Raw genomic sequence first — 19,244 nt, forward strand, 5'->3', positions numbered from 1 at the left:
TACCATGAAAAAAAGACCCAAGAGTCTTTATATATTTTATTCAAGAGTCATTCGGTTAAATGCAATTTGAATAAAGTTATGGTTAAAAACAAAACTAATACACAAAAAAAAATACACTTTTACTATACATCTCTGACAAAGTGACCGGCCACTTTATTAGGAACACTTGTACATTCTTCTCAGGCGTGGTGGGGCAGCGACGCAACACATAAAATCATCCGGGCATGAATCAAGAGCTTCGTTTAGTGTTCACATCAAGCATCAGAATAGAATGTGCAACAGTCTCTAAATTCTACACGAGAAAATAATGCGATTAACGGCAGCTGTGCAGGTGGAAACACCTTGTTGAGTAAGCACTAGTGAAAAAGCATCTTAGAACACGCAGCATATCGAACCTTGGGGTAAGGTAACAGATCCTGACAATGAGTACTTCAATAGCCTTCCCAGGTATCTGATCTGAATCAAAAATGTCAGGATAGACAGAGAATTCGAAAGTGCCTTTCCAACAAATAGTGTTCTGAGAGTGAAGGGGATCCTTGTCAGTATTAGTACGGTGTTCCTAATAAAAAGGCCACTGCATGTATTGTATATATACATATATATTGTAGTATTTTCGTGCATATCTTTTCTTCGTATGTTACAGTACTATGAAAGAACTAAAGCAGGTTAAAACCGAAGCGACGTCAGACAGGATGCAGGGTCGGTTCGTTCACGTCAACCAGAAGTCACGGACATTAACAGATCACACCACACCGAGATGAGAAAGCAGGCCAGAACGCACAATCACACAAGTCCTTAAACATCCACTCTCGTCCCTCATGCATTCTCAACACAACGTTCCATCGCTCACACTTAATAATCAGAATTACAGTAGTGCTTTACAGCTACTCGTCCCTTCACATACTGCGAAATACTGCGTTCACGAGCTTAAAATTCCCTTTAGCTTTACGGAATGCCTCAAAAAACGTCCAGAAATAACACACCACCACACAAACGTTCGCCATCCGTCTGCACGAACGATCCGATCATTTAGCCATGGTGATTACGGGTAGGTAGGAGGCGGCCGAGCTGAAGCTGACGCGTTCATGCTGCTCGATTGGCAGAGCAGCTTGTCCGTCTCTTTGGGCTCCGAATCTGGACTGTGCTCCTCCGAGCTGGGGGGGTGATACAGACCCAAAACCTCCTGAACCTTCACAGGCAGCTCCTGTATGAGAGACAGAGGGGGTACATGTGAGACTCGGGGTACGATTAGTGCCTGGCCTCACTAATGGTTTTTTGATTGAACGAGCCTTAATTTCCATAGACACACTTCAAAATCTGCTATTCAAGGCCGTCCCAGAGGAGTGGAGACTGTTATAGCAGCAAATGAGGATGGGGATGGGATGTCCGAGGTGCTCATGACCAGGTTGTCCACATTCTTTTGGTCGTTTTCAGGGTGGCACATCAGGCAGGATGGATTCTGCATAACAACAGGTCCCAGGGGCCTGACTTCAACCCATGCACCAGTTACTGTACCTGGTGAGTTTGGTATGTTCTCCTGGAGTCGGAGTGTGTTTTCGCAGACTCTCCTCCCAGCTCCTAAACCATGCAAAAGGTGCCTTGGCTAAGAGCCCAGGTGAGGGTGTGTTCCCGTGTTGTGCCTTGTGTTTCTTGTGTTTTTAGGGTGGTGCTGGACCCACTGTGAACCTGATCAGGAGGTGATTGTCGTTCTCACCTTGCATTGGAGAAGCTGCAGGTAGATGCCCTCCGCTTCCTTTAGCAAGGCCTGTAGATCCAACCTCATGTTCAGCTCATTGATGTGCTGCCAACACACACACACACACACACACACACACACCAGTTTAAATGACCAGCACACACAGGTCACACGTCACGCCCAGACCATCCAGAGCTCCTGAAGCACACACCTTGAGGATCGTGTTAAAATCGTGGTTGGAGCCGATCAGCTCTCCTCTCTGGGACTCCAGGATGGCGCAGGCGATGAGGAGGTGGAAGTTTGCACATGGCAGGCAGGTCCAGAGAACCTACAAAGACATGAAGAAGACGTTTCACGCTTATTTAAAACACGCCATCAAACCCCAGAATGGTGGCACAGCTGGAAATGCGGGACCTGTGGACCTGGGTTTGATCCTCGCCTTTGTGGACCTGGGTTCGATTATCGTGTCTGCACAAGCTTGTATTAGGTACTGCTATCGACAGAGGATCTCTTCCAATTCGACTAGGACGCACCACCCAGCTACAGAAGCATCGAGGAACCCAGTCCACCTCCCTTTCTCAGACACAGTGGTAGCTCAGCAGCTAAGGTACTGGGACTAGTAATCAAAAGGTTGCCTGTTCAAGCCCCACTAATGCCAAGTTGCCACTGTTGGGCCCCTGGTATCTACCCCCCTTGTATTCAATCATAATTGTAGGCTGTAGGCTGAAGATGTCACATGTAATGTATGGCCGCCTAGGTGGTCGATAGCACCTCTGTGATTCAAATATATATACGTTTGGTATATTTCGTACCTCCCAGAGGTGCAGGATGTCCTCGAAGCTGAACTCTCGCTTGTACCAGATCAGCAGCCAACGGAAACAGAAGCACAGAGAGCCGCTGTCCTGAGAGTCTGGTGTAAAACAAACAAACAAAAAAACACACAAAAGTTTTAGACCAACAACACAGCAATAACACCACAGATCAAAGGCGTTTTTTAATAATTATTATTATTAAAATCCTAATTTAACCCCCCTTTTATCTATGTATAGGACCAGAACTAAGGGGAAGGCTGATACACATCACCACAACAGCTAAGTTCATGTAATACCATTGCGCCACACATGCCGTCTTCAGTCTGTATTGCTTTAATAGCCCTGATCAGGTAGAAGTGCTAGCAGTGTAGCAGAAATGCTAAGTGTTTTTTACCCAGGTAATCACAGAGCTCAGGATCAAGCGCTTTCAGAAGAATGCTGAGCTGAAGAAGCTGCTGTTTCATCGCTTCCTGGGATTCCTCAAAGTTCTGATGCTGTAAAATATAAATATATACAGGTTAGTGCGGTGAATACGTATTTAAGCACTAGAATGTACACTGCACGGCTGAAAGTATTTGGACGCCTGACCATGACCTCTATGTGATCTCGAGTATGTCGTTGGGAATTTGGAACAGCAAAGGCGTTTCTCTAAACTGCAAAGTTGCTGCAAAGTTTACATAGCAATCGTTGTGACTGAAACTAATTATAAATTCAATAATTATAAGCCATGTCGTAAGACTTGTATGTGGCCATGTCGTGTATTTAGGCTTTTGTGTACGTCAATTGGCAAAATATAAACAGATAGGCAAATTCTTCAATGCTTTGAAGCAAAAACGTGTTCGACGGACCAGTAGCTCCATAAATCCGGTCAGACACCAGAAAGACTCCACTTCATTCTGGGTGATGAAGAGGAGTGGGGCCAGCAGATCACTCATACCCTGGACATAACCTAAACACACAAGAACACACAGAGATTCATAATAAATACAATTAAATGTGAAATTGCAGTTTTTAAATGTGTAAACAAAGCTCTTCAATTCAGAGACAACAATATGAGCATTACAATGGCTGTTCAAAATAGCATAGTACATACTACACATGAGGCCCCAGTATGTACTGAGTGCAGTATGCAGTATATAGTATATACCGGGTGCAGTATGCAGTATACAGTATGTACTGAGTGCTGTATGGAGTATAAGTATGTATTATACAATATATATATATACACTGAGTGCAGTATGTGGTATACAGTACGTACTGAGTAGTATGCAGTATACAGTACGTACTGAGCAGTATGCAGTATACAGTATGTACTGAGTAGTATGCAGTATACAGTACATACTGAGTGCAGTATGCAGTATACAGTACATACGGAGTAGTATGCAGTATACAGTACATACTGAGTAGTATGCAGTATACACTACATACTGAGTAGTATGCAGTATACAGTATATACTAAGTAGTATGCAGTATACAGTATATACAAAGTAGTATGCAGTATACACTACATACTGAGTAGTATGCAGTATACAGTATATACTAAGTAGTATGCAGTATACAGTATATACAAAGTAGTATGCAGTATACACTACATACTGAGTAGTATACAGTATACAGTATATACTAAGTAGTATGCAGTATACAGTATATACAAAGTAGTATGCAGTATACACTACATACTGAGTAGTATGCAGTATACAGTATATACAAAGTAGTATGCAGTATACACTACATACTGAGTAGTATGCAGTATACAGAACATACTAAGTAGTATGCAGTATACAGAACATACGGAGTAGTATGCAGTATACAGTACATACTGAGTAGTATGCAGTATACACTACATACTGAGTAGTATGCAGTATACAGAACATACGGAGTAGTATGCAGTATACAGTACATACTGAGTAGTATGCAGTATACACTACATACTGAGTAGTATGCAGTATACAGTATATACTAAGTAGTATGCAGTATACAGTATATACAAAGTAGTATGCAGTATACAGTACATACTGAGTGCAGTAGTGCAGTATACAGTATGTACTGAGTGCAGTATGCAGTATACAGTACACAGCGCCCCTGAGTGGCTGGGATCAGTATCTACTGCAGGAGAACATGCTTACTCACCCAGATCGAAGTTGTACATGCAGTAGGTCATGAGCACGTCGTGAAGCAGTGTGAGCCCTGGGTTCTCGTTCCCCGAAAAGAACGGGTGCTGTCTGTCTGTCCGGTTCACGTCTCGCTCTGTCGAATCACAACACAGTGGTTCATTCATTCATTCACATTTTCTACTCCACCCTGATCTGCATTCACTGTGCAGCACCACAGAGCACGGAACTATGAAACAGAAGCAAATCTGACCGATGAGGCTGCGGTATCCTCGGAGGAGAGAGTTTCTCATCTCCTGTTCTTCACTGATCGACTTCCACTGGACCTTCATCCTGAAATACTCATCCCTGCATGATCGAAAAGCAGACACACACACACACACGTGTTAAAAACTCTCAGTACATCAGCTTTACCTGCACCACGTAGGTTATAACTCACGTTTTCACTCTGATGATGTCCTCCCGCTCTTTGGTTGTGCTGTTCCAGGGGTAGAACCCGAGCAGGAACTTCCACACCTCCTTTCTCTGAGAAGAAGCGATGCCCTAGGAAAGAAAACGAGGCTATTAGGGCTTCACGTATGGAGGATCATGCTACATCCGGTGTGTTCCTCTAGCTCTCCTGTCAAAACCTGACCAGACAGTAAGAGTAGGAGCAATTCACTTTAGCAGTTCTACAGTTCCACACTGAATGCACTTAATACCACCACATTCGAACCCAATTCTTCCTTAAATGCAACACCATCATCCCCAACTCCCTCTCAGACCCTGACAAACTATTTAATCATTTAATATCCTTTATTATTGTAATAAAGATACTGTGTAATTACTATTACTATGTATTATTTACAGTATACAGTCTAAGCAATTAAGGCTTAGGGGCCTTGCTCAAGGGTCCAACAATGGCAACCTGGCAGTGATGGGGTTTGAACCAGCGAACTCACCCCTCTGAACACCAGCTCCTTGACTTTTTGCGGATCCGTGACACGGCCCTCCGAGTCCAGAAAGCGTTCCCAGTTATCCAGCGGCCGCCCCCTGGTCACCTCAGGTCGTGGTCCCAACTCCGCCCCCTGCTGCACACAATGTGACATCACTAATCGAATCTGAACAACCGATCCTAACGCGGTGCGATCGCTCCGTTATGTCCGAAAACCTTACGCAGGTGATGAGCTCGAATCCGGGCTCGTCGTCAGCACAGCGGGGAGCGTGAGAGTCCGGGTGCGTGTGGTGAGGCGACTCCGGGGGTCTCAGGGCCCCCTTGAAGAAGTTTGTCACCTTGGAGAATCCGCCGAACGTGGTAGCGTACGGGTCTTGGATGAACCTCTGTAGAGGAAGAACCCAACCACATGTCAGGCCATATAAAAGCAATGATAAATAAGTAACAGGTACTCAGTAAACTACGTTAGCCCAGCACCACTGAGATCCTGGTTCAAATCTATAGAAGGGGCGTCTACACAGTTATAACTGGCTATGTCCAAGTGGGGCTGAACAACCTAGCCATTGGAAGGTGCACTCGAGTGCTGATCACAAGCCCGGAATAATAATTTGGGTTGCGTCAGGTATGAGAACCAAAACGATTGGCCGGGACGATCCCTAAATATACAGGAGCAGGGTATGTAAACAGGGTCCAACAGTGGCAACCTGGCAGTGATGGGGCTTGAACCAGCGACCTTTCGATCACTAGTGCAGTATCTTAATCGCTAGGCTACAACCGGCCCTTTATTTGGCTCCTTACTGGCAGAGAACGTACAGAGACGAGGTCCGAGCTGGCGTCGTCGAACTGCAGCTCGTCGAACGAGTGAGACAGAGCGTCTGAGTCGTGAGGATACGCCAGGAACAGCCGAGCATCCACCGGAGACCTGAGAAACAAACAGAGGGAGATATACAGGGGTGGACAAAATAACAGAAACCCGTGAGAATGTATGAATATGATTCAGTAAAACACAGAGACCTCAGAAGATCTCAAATCCTAAAATTGTTTAGTAGGGTTGAGGGTGCAGGCCACTGGAGTTCCTTCATAACAAACTCATTAAATCATGTCTTTGGACCTTCATGTCTTCTCTAAACAGGAGCAGCTTCAGTGGCCTTTTGAGATGAATTGGAACACTGATTGCAAGCCTTCACGTCCATCACCTCATAAATGCTCACACAAATTTTCACGTACACACTACAACATCGTGTGAACAGCCTTCTCAGAAGAGTGGGAGCTGTTCTAGCCTCAAAAGAGTGGCACCTTCATTTAAATAACTGCGTTTCCACATCATAGTGGGTAGCACTGTCGCCTCACAGCAAGAAGGTCCTGGGTTCGATCCCCAGGCTGGGCGGTCTTTGGAGCTCCGGTTTGACCCCACAGTCCAAAAACATGCAGTCAGGTTAATAAGACCCCCCCGACCCTTATTGGATAAGCGGATAAGAAAATGAATTAATGTTTTCACATCTGTGTCCACAAACTTTTGGCCTTGTGTATGATATAGATATTTATTTTAGCCACAGCAATTGCTAACAGGTGTCTAATTGCCCCACCCCCTTCTCACCCCACATTCGTCAGGTTGTGCAACTGGGTACCAAAACCCCCACCAGGAGAAACGGATAGTAGATATTCCTAAAATTCCTGATAATTAATATAAGCGGTACATAAAAGAGACAGTGTGTGTGTGTGTGTGTGTGTGTGTGTGTGTGTGTGTGTATTTACGGGGCCAGTCTGATGTATCTCTGCATGGCTCGGAGCAGCTCCCGGGTGCCGCCCCTGTGGAAGTGCAGCGGAGGCAGCGGGTCGCCCCCACGGCTGGTCAACACCATAAAGTTCCTGCCCAGAGAAAAACGGGCACGGCGCAGGGAGTAGAGCTGGGACAGGGGCAGGGAGAACGACCCCCAGTGACCTGAGGACGACAGGTACACACACACGTTTAGGTATATTCGAACAGAGCTTTAGGATTTCGGTCCTGGAGGTCGAGGCTGCGGTCCAGTCTGAGGTAATCAGTGCTACAGCGGTCATTTGTAGAGGAAGTGAAGACACCTGAGGGTAGAATCCACTCACCTATCATTACTGTAGAAGCCTTTAGAGAACGGAAATGTCCTTAAAGGATGTGGTGCTAGGACTAGAGGAGCATTTAGTGTCGAAAATAGGACAAAACCTGCTTAAGAGTCCAGATTTGGTGCCCTTTATATCTGCTTTTGATAAGCCTAGCCTTTTTTTTAAGGACCGGCACCTCCAAACAAACACAACTGGCTGTGTTTGAGGGAGAAAAGGTCAAACGGGATACAGAAAAAAGAAGGATGACGATGAATTCAGAATGAACCGCAGCCCTGATCACCAGTATATCAGCAAACACAGAGCAGGCGGGCATGGCGTACCCGTGTCTGTGGTGGGGAGCTGCTCCTTCGCTCGGTTCTGTTTCACTGTGCTGATCACAGCCCAGTCTGGTTCGTAACCCGGGTCGAACTTCGTCTCCTCCTCGCCGCCGTCGCCGTCCTGTAAGAGAACCAGACACACACGGGTTTGATTTTCTGTTACGCAGAAAGCGCTCGGTGTGTTTCAGAGAAAAGCTGAGGGGTTCCGGACCTTTCTGGCGTAGAAGACAGCGGGCGCGTTCTTGCCGTCACTGTGAACGGGAGTCCACTCCAACGCCGGCTCACCGTCCTGTTAAAAAACACGTTTTCTTAATTAGTGACAGATTTTTAAGAGCTAGTATGTGGGTGTGGCTCTCTGACATAAGGTTCGACACTAGGTTGAGGCCAATTTCATTAGAACGCCCTTATCCGTCATATATACATATACAGGTGTACAGCACAACGGAATTCTTTCTTCGCATATCCCAGCTTGTATGATAGTTTGAAAGCGTCATCTTTTTTTCTGTACCCCCTTCTAATTCAGTCCTTTCTAATCCCAGATTGTGAATGCGCTGCTGTTTGCACACCCCGCAATCTGATCTTTACATCAAAAAAGCGTATCGCATATCACATATCGCAGCAGGGAGAGACCCCGTCCGACCTTTTCTCCCTCAAACACAGCCAGCTTGTTTGAAAGCTGGGCTCGGAGCGCAGGGTCAGCCATTGTACTGTGTACATTACACAGTACTGTAAGTCGCTTTGGATAAAAGCGTCTGTTAAATGCAGAAAATGTAAAATGTAGCCCAAAGCTCCACCCACAAGGCTACCACTGTCCCAAAAATAATAATAATAATAAAATAAATAAACATCATGTGCTGCACAATTTAACGCACAAACCTAAAGCAACCCTGACCAGGATAAATTGTATAGTAAACAAAAACATATAAATAAAAACAGAAACAGGTTTAATAGGTCGGTGAGATTTAAACAAATAAAATCACTCTTTCAAAATGAGGAGGAAAGAGAGAACAGCTCAGAAACTAATGAGCCAATTTTCCTTATATTTGAAGTACAAATTATGAGGATCTTTACAAGATTAAATCTACGACCAAAAGTATGCGGACATCCTTTCTAATTATTCATTTTTAGACCCTTATCAGGTGTAAAATCAGTGTTTAGTGTTTGTAAAGTCTTTTTCTGTTCCAGCACGACTGTGTCTGGTGTGAGCTCTACCCCACTTGGATTGGAACACTGATTGTGAGTCAGCCACTTCCTAAACTCACAAACAGACACACTCCAAAATGTTGCAGAAAGCCGTCCCAGAACTCTTTATTACTGCTCATGGTTTTGGAATAGGTCGTGTGTAACAAGCTCATAGCCGGGTGTCCACATACTTTTGGCCATACAGTGTGTATCAGTTGGTGTTGGTGTTCACAGTTCAGTAAGTGATAAGATCCTAGTGTTGTTCTCTCTCACCCGCTCCACGATCCGGATGAATCCGGGGATGGAGGTCTCCTCGTTGCTCTTCTTGGCATTGGTGTGGAGGTAAACACCCTCCTTCTCGAAGATCAGCTGGGGGAGAAACAAACAAGCTCACATTTACACTGTGGACCCGGACCCACCGCGACCCTGACCAGGATTAAGCAGCAGTAGATGAAAATGAAATGAGAAGTTTATGAGCCTGACGAGGCGGAATCCGGGCTGGCTGCTTGTTTACATTCACGGTACATATATGCCCCCATGAGTCTGTAAATTCACTCTAACCTTTACAGCTCACAAATGAAAACATGGCAGATTCCCTTGATGAACACCAGGAATCCTAATATATGATGGTTGTGACTGAAAAATGTGACCTGCTGCTGTAGTCTGTCCTGTAATACCAAGAACTAGTGTTCATGAATAACCAATAAAATAAAAATATAGAAATAGGACAATATAGAAAATAAATAATAATAATTCACTTTAAAAATAAAGAAATTAGAAACATTTAATAACTTACACGTAATTATTAGTGCTTCACTAAGGATCATTCCTTTTGTCTTCAGTATATTTAAATAGTGTAAAGCAGGAGTGTTCAATCTTACAAACAAAGAGCACAAGTACACCCTATTTAACCGGTTCTATCAGTTAGTCATGGTCTATAAACACCTAATCATCAAATCACGTAAAGCTCACAATCTGTGGTCACACCGCCCCTTTGTGGATAAGATTACACACCCTTGGTATGGAGGAGTCCACTCCATCCACAAGCAGCCGCTTACATTGTTCATTTGGTGATGTAGAACGTTCGTAAGGTCCTTGAACTGCTTGAATTCTATAAATTCCTTACTTGTGATTATGACTGAGCACAGATTCTGACTTCTCTGTGCTCATACAGACAGGGCTGGTTCAACTGCACCCAATCCAAAGCACATGGAGCAGCAGTCTCTTCATCAAGGTCTGATTGCCTGCTGGGCAGATGTCAACCCAGAACCACCAAACAACGGGTCGTGGATTAGAAGCTGCCTGACAGCTGGTGTTACTGTTCACAGCCAAGCAAGCTTAGGGCTGCTGTGAAAGAAATAAGCTGCAGCTCCTGTTTTAAGAGGGTTGCTTATTTGTTGATCTGATCAGTAAATTTCTTTCCTGTGTTCCAACCTCCAAACCCTTGACGATGTAAAGCTTGCTTGAATGTGGCCGGTGACGCCCCTAATTAATGTCAGACCTAATTTTTAGAAGTGTCAGATGACATCTGACTATCTGGGCAGATTTTCTCTCAGTTTAAGGTCACAGTTTGGGTTTTCTATCAAATCTGGGCAAAAAAGATTCACTTTGTAATATGTGCGATCAAACTAGCCTTATTTATATGAGCACAGAGCGCCACCAAGTGGTGCCATCAAGCACCAAGGAGAAATTAGAAGGCCATGACTCGTTACATGACATTATAGAAGGTTCTAGAGCACCGAATTGCCAGACTGATCTAGATATTAATGTTACAATATAAATATTTATAATTGTGTTATAACTTTTTATGTTGCGACGTTAGCATAATTAGCATTCCTGTATTAGCTTAGCGAAGTTTTATGAAGCTAACTCAGCTAACGACAGGCGCTTTAAACGCTTTTTTATAAAACGTTTCACTCAAACTTGAGTAGTAAATTTCTATTAAATAATAATATATTTATTTTTAAATCTACCTACCTTGTGAGACTCGGCTTTGGGTTCCATCCTGTTCAGTAAACACGGAACTCTGACCAAAACAACACGAGCTTAGCCTGTCTGACAGGCCCCGCCCACCGGTCACATGACGCACTCTCACGCGCTGCTACGTGTGGTGGATACGTCACTGCTTAAACAAGCATAGATATCGAATTCATTTATTTATTAAGTCTTTATTTTATTCATTCATTCACTTATTAAGTCTTTATTTTATTCATTCATTCACTTATTAAGTCTTTATTTTATTCATTCATTCACTCATTAAGTCTTTATTTTATTCATTTATTCATTTATTATGTCTTTATTTTATTAATTCATTAACTTATTAAATCTTTATTTCATTCATTCATTCATTTATTCATTATTTCTTTATTTTATTCATTCATTCATTTATTATGTCTTTATTTTATTCATTTATTCATTTATTATGTCTTTATTTTATTCATTCATTAATTTATTAAATCTTTATTTCATTCATTCATTCATTCATTCATTCATTCATTATTTCTTTATTTTATTCATTCATTCATTTATTAAGTCTTTATTTTATTAATTAATTCATTCATTCATTATTTCTTTTTTTATTCAATCATTATTTTTTATTTTATTCATTTATTCATCCATTCATTATGTCTTTATTTTATTCATTCATTCATTTATTAAGTCTATTTTATTCATTCATTCATTTATTAAGTCTTTATTTTATTCATTCATTCATTCATTTATTATGTCTTTATTTTATTCATTCATTCATTTACTTAGTCATCTGTTAATTAATTAATTCAGTCACTCATTCATTCATCAAGTATTTTATCATTTTATTAATTTATTCTCTCACTCATCATTAATAAGTTCGTTAATTCACTCACTCACACATTTATTCACTCAGGTCTTTCAATATTTTATTTATTTATTCATTCACTTAGTCATTTATTAATTCATTTATTCATTAAGTATTTTATTATTTTAATGATTTATTCTCTCCCTTATAATTATATCATTTATTCACTCAACATTATTTTTCATTTATTTATTCATAAATATATTTATTCATTCATTCATTTTTTCATTTATTTATTCATTAAGTCTTTACATATTTTATTCATTTATTCATTCACTTAGTCATTTGTTAATTAATTCATTCAGTCATTCATCCATTAAGTATTTTATTATGTTATTTATTTATTTATTATTTTACTCATCATTAATTAGTTCATTTATTCACTCGAGTCTTTTATTATTTTATTCATTTATTCACTTGTCATTTGTTATTTGTTAATTATATCATTCACTCAGTCATTCATTCATTTATTTATTTATTCATTAAGTCGTTATTTTATTCATTTATTCATTCACTCAGTCATTTGTTAATTATATAATTCACTCAGTCATTCATTCATTAAGTATTTTATCATTTTATTCATTCATTCACTCACTCATTTATTTACTTGAGTCTTTCATTATTTTATTCATTTATTCATTCACTCAGTCATGTATTAATTTATTTATTCATTTAGTCATTCATTCTTTATGCATTCATTCGTTTATTAATTTATTCATTAATTTAGTCATTTATTCTCAGGTAATTAGTCAGGTATTCGTTCATGTATTCATTCATTCACTCATCTACTTATTCATTTATTCTGTAGTCATTTGTTCATTCAGTCCTTTACAACTGACTCACTCATTCATTCATTCATAAATAAGGACAGTGTAGTTCAGTGGTTCAGATGTTGGACTAGTTGCCAGGTTGCCACTGCTGCCTTGATTCTCAGTTGCTTGAAATGTGTATAATCATGTTTGTAACAGTCGCTCTGGACAATTAATTCATATATTTATTCATTCTTTTAGGTAAAGATTAAACCCAGGACAGTGAGGAGAAACTCCAGACTGGTTCGAGCTCACAGTAAGACTAAATAAATCACAAATCATTCAGTTTGATTTTATAAACAGTGCTGCTGGCACATGACTGGCTGATTAAATAATTACACAAGCGAGTGTACAGGGATTCAGATGTAATAAATGTTTAAACTGGCAGCACCGTAAAAACGTTCGTTCGTTTATTTGTTTAATGCACTGTTGTCAGCTCCTGCCGCGCGTGCACGAGAGGTCGGTCGCGCGTATAGTGCGCGTGCCAGTCAGCAGTTAAAGCGTGTGTAAACAGCTGTGAGCGCGTTCTCGTATATAAATCCCTGGTAGAGCTGTTCTTGGAATATTGGAGTCGACTCAGAATCAGATTCAATCACATGAATTAAAAGTCTATTAGTAAAAGAAAGCGTTGTGTTGTAAACATGGTTTAAATATATAAATATAAATATATGAACAAAAGTATGTGTTTTAAGTATTTGGTCACAAAGTTAACTTAAATCTGGAGTGCTAAACCATGTAAACATTCGACGTTTTAACAATATCCACTGTTGTTATACAGTGCTCAATGTATAAGCTAACGTTATTTGTTTTCATTTATTTCTTATTCCATTTTCTTATTCCTTGTTTCCCTTTAAATCTTGAGCTTAATCATTTTACTGTGGTGAATCGACTAAGAATCTGTCGAGTCGACTCCTAAATTCCTAATATCAGGAATCGGAGAATCGATTCTTTTTTGGGATTCATTTTGGCACTAGGGGAGAGTGAGTGAACGAGCCAAAAAATTTGTTGGACAAAAAGAAAAAAATAACAATAAACTTAATGCACGAAGTGTGAATTAGGAAGATAAAACTGGACTTTATCGAGTGTGTAAGTGAGTTTTTGTTGTTTATTTAATTGAAAAATGCGAAACGTTGGGCAGCTAGAGGTACAGCAGTTTGTTACGAAGAGCTCGAGACTCGTTAGCTTAGCATAGTCAGCAACCGTTGGTTAGCTACTCGGATTAGCTGATTATACTTAGTCGTTCTGATCCTGTAGGTAAAGTTGTGTTATGCTGGTTATCTGTGTCCTTCAACACGTTTGCATTATTGCATTAGTATTTAGACGTTGAGCAGAATGTTGACACCAGCAAACAAACAAACGCTTGATGTGCAGACTGTTGCTGTAACCAAGAACAGCTCAATGCTTGCAGCAGGCCAGTGTTTGCATTCCTCCATTCAGCGATTATCAGCATTTTAAATGTAAATTAAATCATTTAAATGAATTAAAAATGTGCACTGCGTAGACATAAATGGATATGTTGCTGTATGAACTATGTTTTGAAAGGAACCAAAGGTCCAAGATGACTAAATAAAATAACTATGAATTAATGTAAATAATAGTTTAACTATGCAATATTATTGTAGAATTATATAAAAGTTTATCTAACCCCTTCAGACTGGTGTGCATAGCAGGACAGGGAGCTAAAGAGGCAGGATTAACAACTCCAGTTTAATATGTCAATTTTACATAAATTATAGGACACTATGGCATGAATAGAATTTTATAAATGGATTGGAATTGAAATGTTACATGCAAAGCACTAATGTGCAGTACATGCTATTAAACTCAGCAGGTTGTAACCACAATCATTCTCATCAATATATTGTGTTAAGAATTCCTTTTCTGCACACCAATCGTCCACGGTCCTGCAGGTTTTAGTTCAATTCTCATGCAGCTCATCAGTTTCACTTATCAAGTGGGTAGCACTGCCGCCTCACAGCAAGAAGGTCCTGGGTTCGATCCCCAGGCGGGGCGGTCCGGGTCCTTTCTGTGTGGCGTTTGCATGTTCTCCCCGTGTCTGCGTGGGTTTCCTCCGGGTGCTCCGGTTTCCTCCCACAGTCCAAAGACGTTCAAGTGAGGTACATTGGAGACGCTAAATTGTCCATGACTGTGTTTGATATAACCTTGAGAACTGATGAACCTTGTATAACGAGTGACTAATAAACAAACTTATCAACCTGTTTAAAATGAATATGTGCTCAGATGCATGGAATTGAACAGGAACTGATTTGTTAGATTGTTTTTCTCATTTTTATTCCATCGTAACTTTCTCAATTTCTGATGAAACTCCTTAGTTTGGTCTTTAACACTGTGGGGCAGGTTGGCAAAAACACCCTTAATATTGTAATTGAATGTTAAAACGTTGATCCAGGCAGGTAAGACTTACTGAAGTACCAACATATGCAGTGTACAGATGAAGGAAGCTAAGCAGGATTTGACCCACTATTGTTTTTGTTATGTAATGTGTAAGAGCATTTTTAATTTTTGCTTTTGGTTCTTCAAGCCTGCCTATTTTTGTCAATTTCCTGTGCCAAACTTAAACTTTTTTTTAATCTGCATTTATTGCAGCGTAGGGAACTAAAGGTGGAAAATAACTATATAGTATTTTGTACACACGTTATAAACGTTATAATAGCATTTCCGGAGCAGGAACCCCCGTACATTTACTCCACATACCAAAAGTCTGGATAGAAAAATATTTATTTGATATATCGGGTAATCCAAACTTAAAATGTGCTGTTCATGGTGTCAAACCGAGCAGGAATTGACCCTGAAATTATTTTTGTTAGTGTTAAATTAGTTTTACTATACATTCTATCTTAATCCTGCACACCTCATAGTTTACTATAGTTACTAACCCCTTTAAGCAGATTTGTTTCACAATGCATGAAATTAAATGGCAGCATTAATAAATACACAGCTTCAATATATTCATTTGTACATTAGTGATAATAGGACTGATGTAACAGGGACACTAGAGTGGGTGAAAATGAAAGGGTGAAAGAAAAGAGGTGAATAAAAGAAAGTTAATAATCCTAATGATAAATAAAGAGGATTGATTGGAGCTACATGATTGATTGGAGCTACTTATATTTCTTATAGATATAAAATGTCTTGAACTGAAGAATCATAGCTGAATGATTCAATGTGGGTTAAAGAACAAAACAGTTGTCACAGAACTATAGGGATGACATTTTTGTGTGTTATTTTTCTAGGAAACATCAACAACCATCCTGTCGTCTCTCCCCTAGCTCGGTTGTGCTCGAAGACGTGGCCGGAATCTTGTGCCTTGATCAGCATTTGCACCGAACTAAGCTGTACTTATTACCAAAGACGATTCACGACCTTATAGCTCTTAATCTTTCCTAGAATAATCTAAGCAAAACGCTAAACCCTTCAGCTTTCTGCTTAATGTCATAAGAGTGATTTCTCCACCCAACGTTCACCATGGCCTCCATCGCTAAAACCGTTAATCCCGACATCCCTGACAATCACCAAGAGAGCTGGCTGGCGCTGCTCGCCGCAGCCGACGCCTACAGTCAAAAGTCCGGCTGCGATTTGGCAATCCTGACCGCCTGTAAGAAGTTCGTCCCGTCCGGCGGCGAGGGCGAAAGCGTAAGAAAGCGGGAATCCAGCGGGGCGCCGCCTTTAGGAGGCAGGAAATGGGATTTCTCGTATCACGTGTGGGGACAGGGGACGCTGGCTGAGGCTTCGCGGCGGTATTTGGACGACATCGGCGTGCTCCACTCCACCACGGTGCTGACGGCTCGGAGACAAACCCGGCTTCTGTCTGAAGAGGGCGGAGCCAAACTGGGCGTGGACATTCCCACCAGTAAACCTGTAAGTAGCTGCTTACGGCACGCATGTGGATGTTCCTGACGTCATTGCTTGTGTCCTGATCAGCCCAGTGCACTTAAGAGTTTGTAAACAGGTTCAAACATTTAATCGATTGGAATCTGTTTAATTTGTTTTTTTTGTAGACGTCAGTCGGTGATGGTGGTTCGGGGTCCGTCAGTCCAGGCTTGAGACTTTACTCTCAGAGCTACCCGTCCATCTACAGCCAGACGGCAGCCGTCAGCCAGCCTGCGGCTCAGCAGGGGAACGGAGACGGAGAAAGAGAACGGGCAGCTCTCGACGGTCTGGAGAGAGCCAGAGAACGGGCTGGTATCGTCGACCTGGAGGAGGAGGAGGAGGAGGAGGATGACGGGGAGGAAGACGACCTGGACGGGCGGAGGCGCAATCTAAACGAATCCGCAGGTGGGTATCTTTAACATTTCTTATTAACATTTGATGTTATTTATTGATTTAAATACACAGAGGAGTTGTGCTCTGTTTTTATGACCTGTTGTCTCTCTCTCTCTCTCTCTCTCTCTCTCTCTCTCTCTTTCCGTTAGGTGTGTTCTCAATGGACGAGGACTCGGTGTCACACGACTGCGAGCCGTTCTTCGAGTCCGACGGCGAAGAGGAGAGCACTGATGGTGAGGGGGTCTAATTTAGAGCTGACCCTTTTGATTGAGCAACACACGGGTTACAGTCAGTAATTGATTCCACATAATGTAGCACACACACACACAGTGTTCGTTGTAAATATTGGGACGCCCCTTCTAATTTTTAATTCATGTATTTAAGCCACAGCAAACGCTAACAGGGGTAATAAATCGGTAATGTAAAGAAAATGATATGCTTCCAGCTCTGCAGCAACAGTTTAGGGAAGGCCCTTGACTGATTCAGCATGACAAAGCAATTTCGATCGATTTGAAGGCACGGCGGCTAAGTGGGTAGCGCCGCCGCCTCACGGCACCTGGGTTCGATGCCCAGGTGAAGCGTCCGGGTCCTTTCTGTGTGGAGTTTGCATGTTCTCTCCGTGTCCGTGTGGGTTTCCTCCCACAGTCCAAAAACATAGAAAATGAAACTTCTGTTGCCTGCTAAAGCTTTGAAATGAACTGGAACATCAGTGACTAAATGCTTTGAAGTCTTGTGAGATGAATTCTCAGAGGAGCGGCTGCTGTTCTAGCTAAAAGGATCACATGGAGTTCACTCTATCTTAATACTATTTGTTTTTTAAATATGGTCAGGCATCCAAATACTTTTGGTCATATAGTTTGCGCGTGTGTGTGTGGGTCTGATGTGTGAGCTGCTCTTCCAGCTGTGTGTAACTCCCAGGTTTGGTTTCTATCCCCAGGCTCTCTGAGTGAGGAAGCTCCCCCTCCGCCCCGCGGCCTGGCCATGGGTCACTCCGCCCTGTCCCGCGTCTCTCACCAGATGACCATGGCGCGCTCTCTTCCCGTCTCCGTGCCAGTCTGGGGCTACAGGAACAACCGGGCACCGCAGGACGAGTCGCACAGCGGCGAGCGGGTTCGTTTCTTATTATATACAGTATGTCTGAAAGAATGAGTCTCAGGCTGCAATCCAATCTGAAGCCGTCATCACTACGCCCTACCCCTGGTGAAGTGGGGTAACAAAAACAACCACCAATTGAAACCCACTTCCAATTTTAAAAAGTCAATATTGCACTAACTGGCCTGTTATTGAGCGTGCTCCATTTAAAAACCCTTCTGGTGTCATCATGCGCCTCCTATCTCATATCTCTTTGTGTTGTTTAGATTTGTTTAGACTCAAAATGGTTCATAGTTTATAGTTAACCTATAAATTTTATCATACAACTATATGTTTTAAAGCATCTTCCTCAATTTTCCTTCCAATCTAGTCGTATCCAGTTCCCTGATCGTTATTAACCTTTACTGCTGCAGACCGCCACTCCTGATCAAGGAGGACCGTGACTAGGACACACTCCCTTCCACATACAGTATGTGCAGTACCGACCACTTGTTTTCACCTGCACCAGACAGGTTTATGTAAAGATCTACCAAAGTGCAATGCCTCGATCAGCCAGCAGAGGGCGTAATTGCAGCAGTTATAAGTAGGGATGCACCATTTTTTCCCAACCGAGTACAAGTGCGTGTAGTTTTGTACTTGCCGATACCGATACCGATACCTATTTAGAATACCGTTTTTTTTTAACAAAAACACACGTGAGAAGTGACGAGAAGTTTAATGATACCACGTCCAAACATGCACGTCAACAAGTAGCGAGCGATCAAAGTGTTTGTGCGCTGATGTGATGAAATCAAGGAGGAAAAATAAATGAATCTGAGTGGATTTGGCAACACGAGCAGCATGGATTGTTCTGTAGTGAGTTGGAGGTTAATAAATATTTTTGCAATGTTGGTGTTTTGTTGTTATGTAGAGAACGATCAGGTCAGAAATACTGTAAAACGTGTGTGTGTGTGCTGATGTATTCTGATATAAACTATATTATCCCCCTGTCCCACCTGTTTACACTCCTCTCCTGCGTTTCCCCTCACACCGTATCCTGCGTTCTCATTGGCTGTTCGACACCGCACTCAATCC

The 19,244-nt window shown here is 41.8% G+C and overlaps 2 protein-coding genes across 6 annotated transcripts in view; one reads left to right on the top strand and one right to left on the bottom strand.

Moving 5' to 3' along the window:
* On the bottom strand, nucleotides 1-11,213 carry tbc1d17 (TBC1 domain family, member 17). 4 transcript variants are annotated; one of them, XM_062984945.1, is made up of 17 exons: nucleotides 11,127-11,213; nucleotides 9,423-9,518; nucleotides 8,179-8,256; nucleotides 7,971-8,088; nucleotides 7,309-7,495; nucleotides 6,367-6,475; nucleotides 5,775-5,939; nucleotides 5,561-5,686; nucleotides 5,059-5,162; nucleotides 4,873-4,967; nucleotides 4,639-4,755; nucleotides 3,357-3,457; nucleotides 2,903-3,002; nucleotides 2,509-2,606; nucleotides 1,908-2,024; nucleotides 1,715-1,801; nucleotides 1-1,204 (listed from the first exon to the last, which is right to left on the bottom strand). In XM_062984945.1, the coding sequence occupies exons 1-17, from the start codon at nucleotides 11,151-11,153 to the stop codon at nucleotides 1,043-1,045; spliced, it is 1,887 nt and encodes a 628-aa protein (XP_062841015.1). In that variant the 5' UTR covers nucleotides 11,154-11,213; the 3' UTR covers nucleotides 1-1,042. The 4 variants fall into 4 exon arrangements, with proteins under 4 accessions (XP_062841015.1, XP_062841014.1, XP_062841013.1 ...); XM_062984944.1 differs by having other exon boundaries at nucleotides 5,561-5,689; XM_062984943.1 differs by having other exon boundaries at nucleotides 6,352-6,475.
* A 2,559-nt stretch (nucleotides 11,214-13,772) lies between these two features.
* akt1s1 (AKT1 substrate 1 (proline-rich)) overlaps nucleotides 13,773-19,244 on the top strand; it is a 29,633-nt gene continuing 24,161 nt past the window's right edge. For both annotated transcript variants that reach the window (XR_010007338.1, XM_062984971.1), the window contains exons 1-5: nucleotides 13,773-13,880; nucleotides 16,049-16,673; nucleotides 16,814-17,090; nucleotides 17,228-17,311; nucleotides 18,016-18,188. Coding sequence is in view for 1 of the 2 variants with exons in the window: in XM_062984971.1 (XP_062841041.1) it covers nucleotides 16,281-16,673; nucleotides 16,814-17,090; nucleotides 17,228-17,311; nucleotides 18,016-18,188 (927 nt within the window). In the remaining variant the exon portion in view is untranslated. The remainder of the gene's footprint in view (nucleotides 13,881-16,048; nucleotides 16,674-16,813; nucleotides 17,091-17,227; nucleotides 17,312-18,015; nucleotides 18,189-19,244) is intronic.

This window comes from Trichomycterus rosablanca, chromosome 22 (genome assembly GCF_030014385.1).
Source record: "Trichomycterus rosablanca isolate fTriRos1 chromosome 22, fTriRos1.hap1, whole genome shotgun sequence".
Lineage (NCBI taxonomy): Eukaryota > Metazoa > Chordata > Actinopteri > Siluriformes > Trichomycteridae > Trichomycterus > Trichomycterus rosablanca.

Excerpts from the sequence above, each read along its gene's own strand:
- tbc1d17 (XM_062984942.1), bottom strand. The coding sequence starts at position 11,153 with ATGGAACCCAAAGCCGAGTCTCACAAG. Across the intron at positions 9,519-11,126 it reads CCAAAGCCGAGTCTCACAAG|CTGATCTTCGAGAAGGAGGG; the intron begins GTAGGTAGATTT and ends TTTCTCCCCCAG. Across the intron at positions 2,607-2,902 it reads TGAGCTCTGTGATTACCTGG|ACTCTCAGGACAGCGGCTCT; the intron begins GTAAAAAACACT and ends GTTTTACACCAG.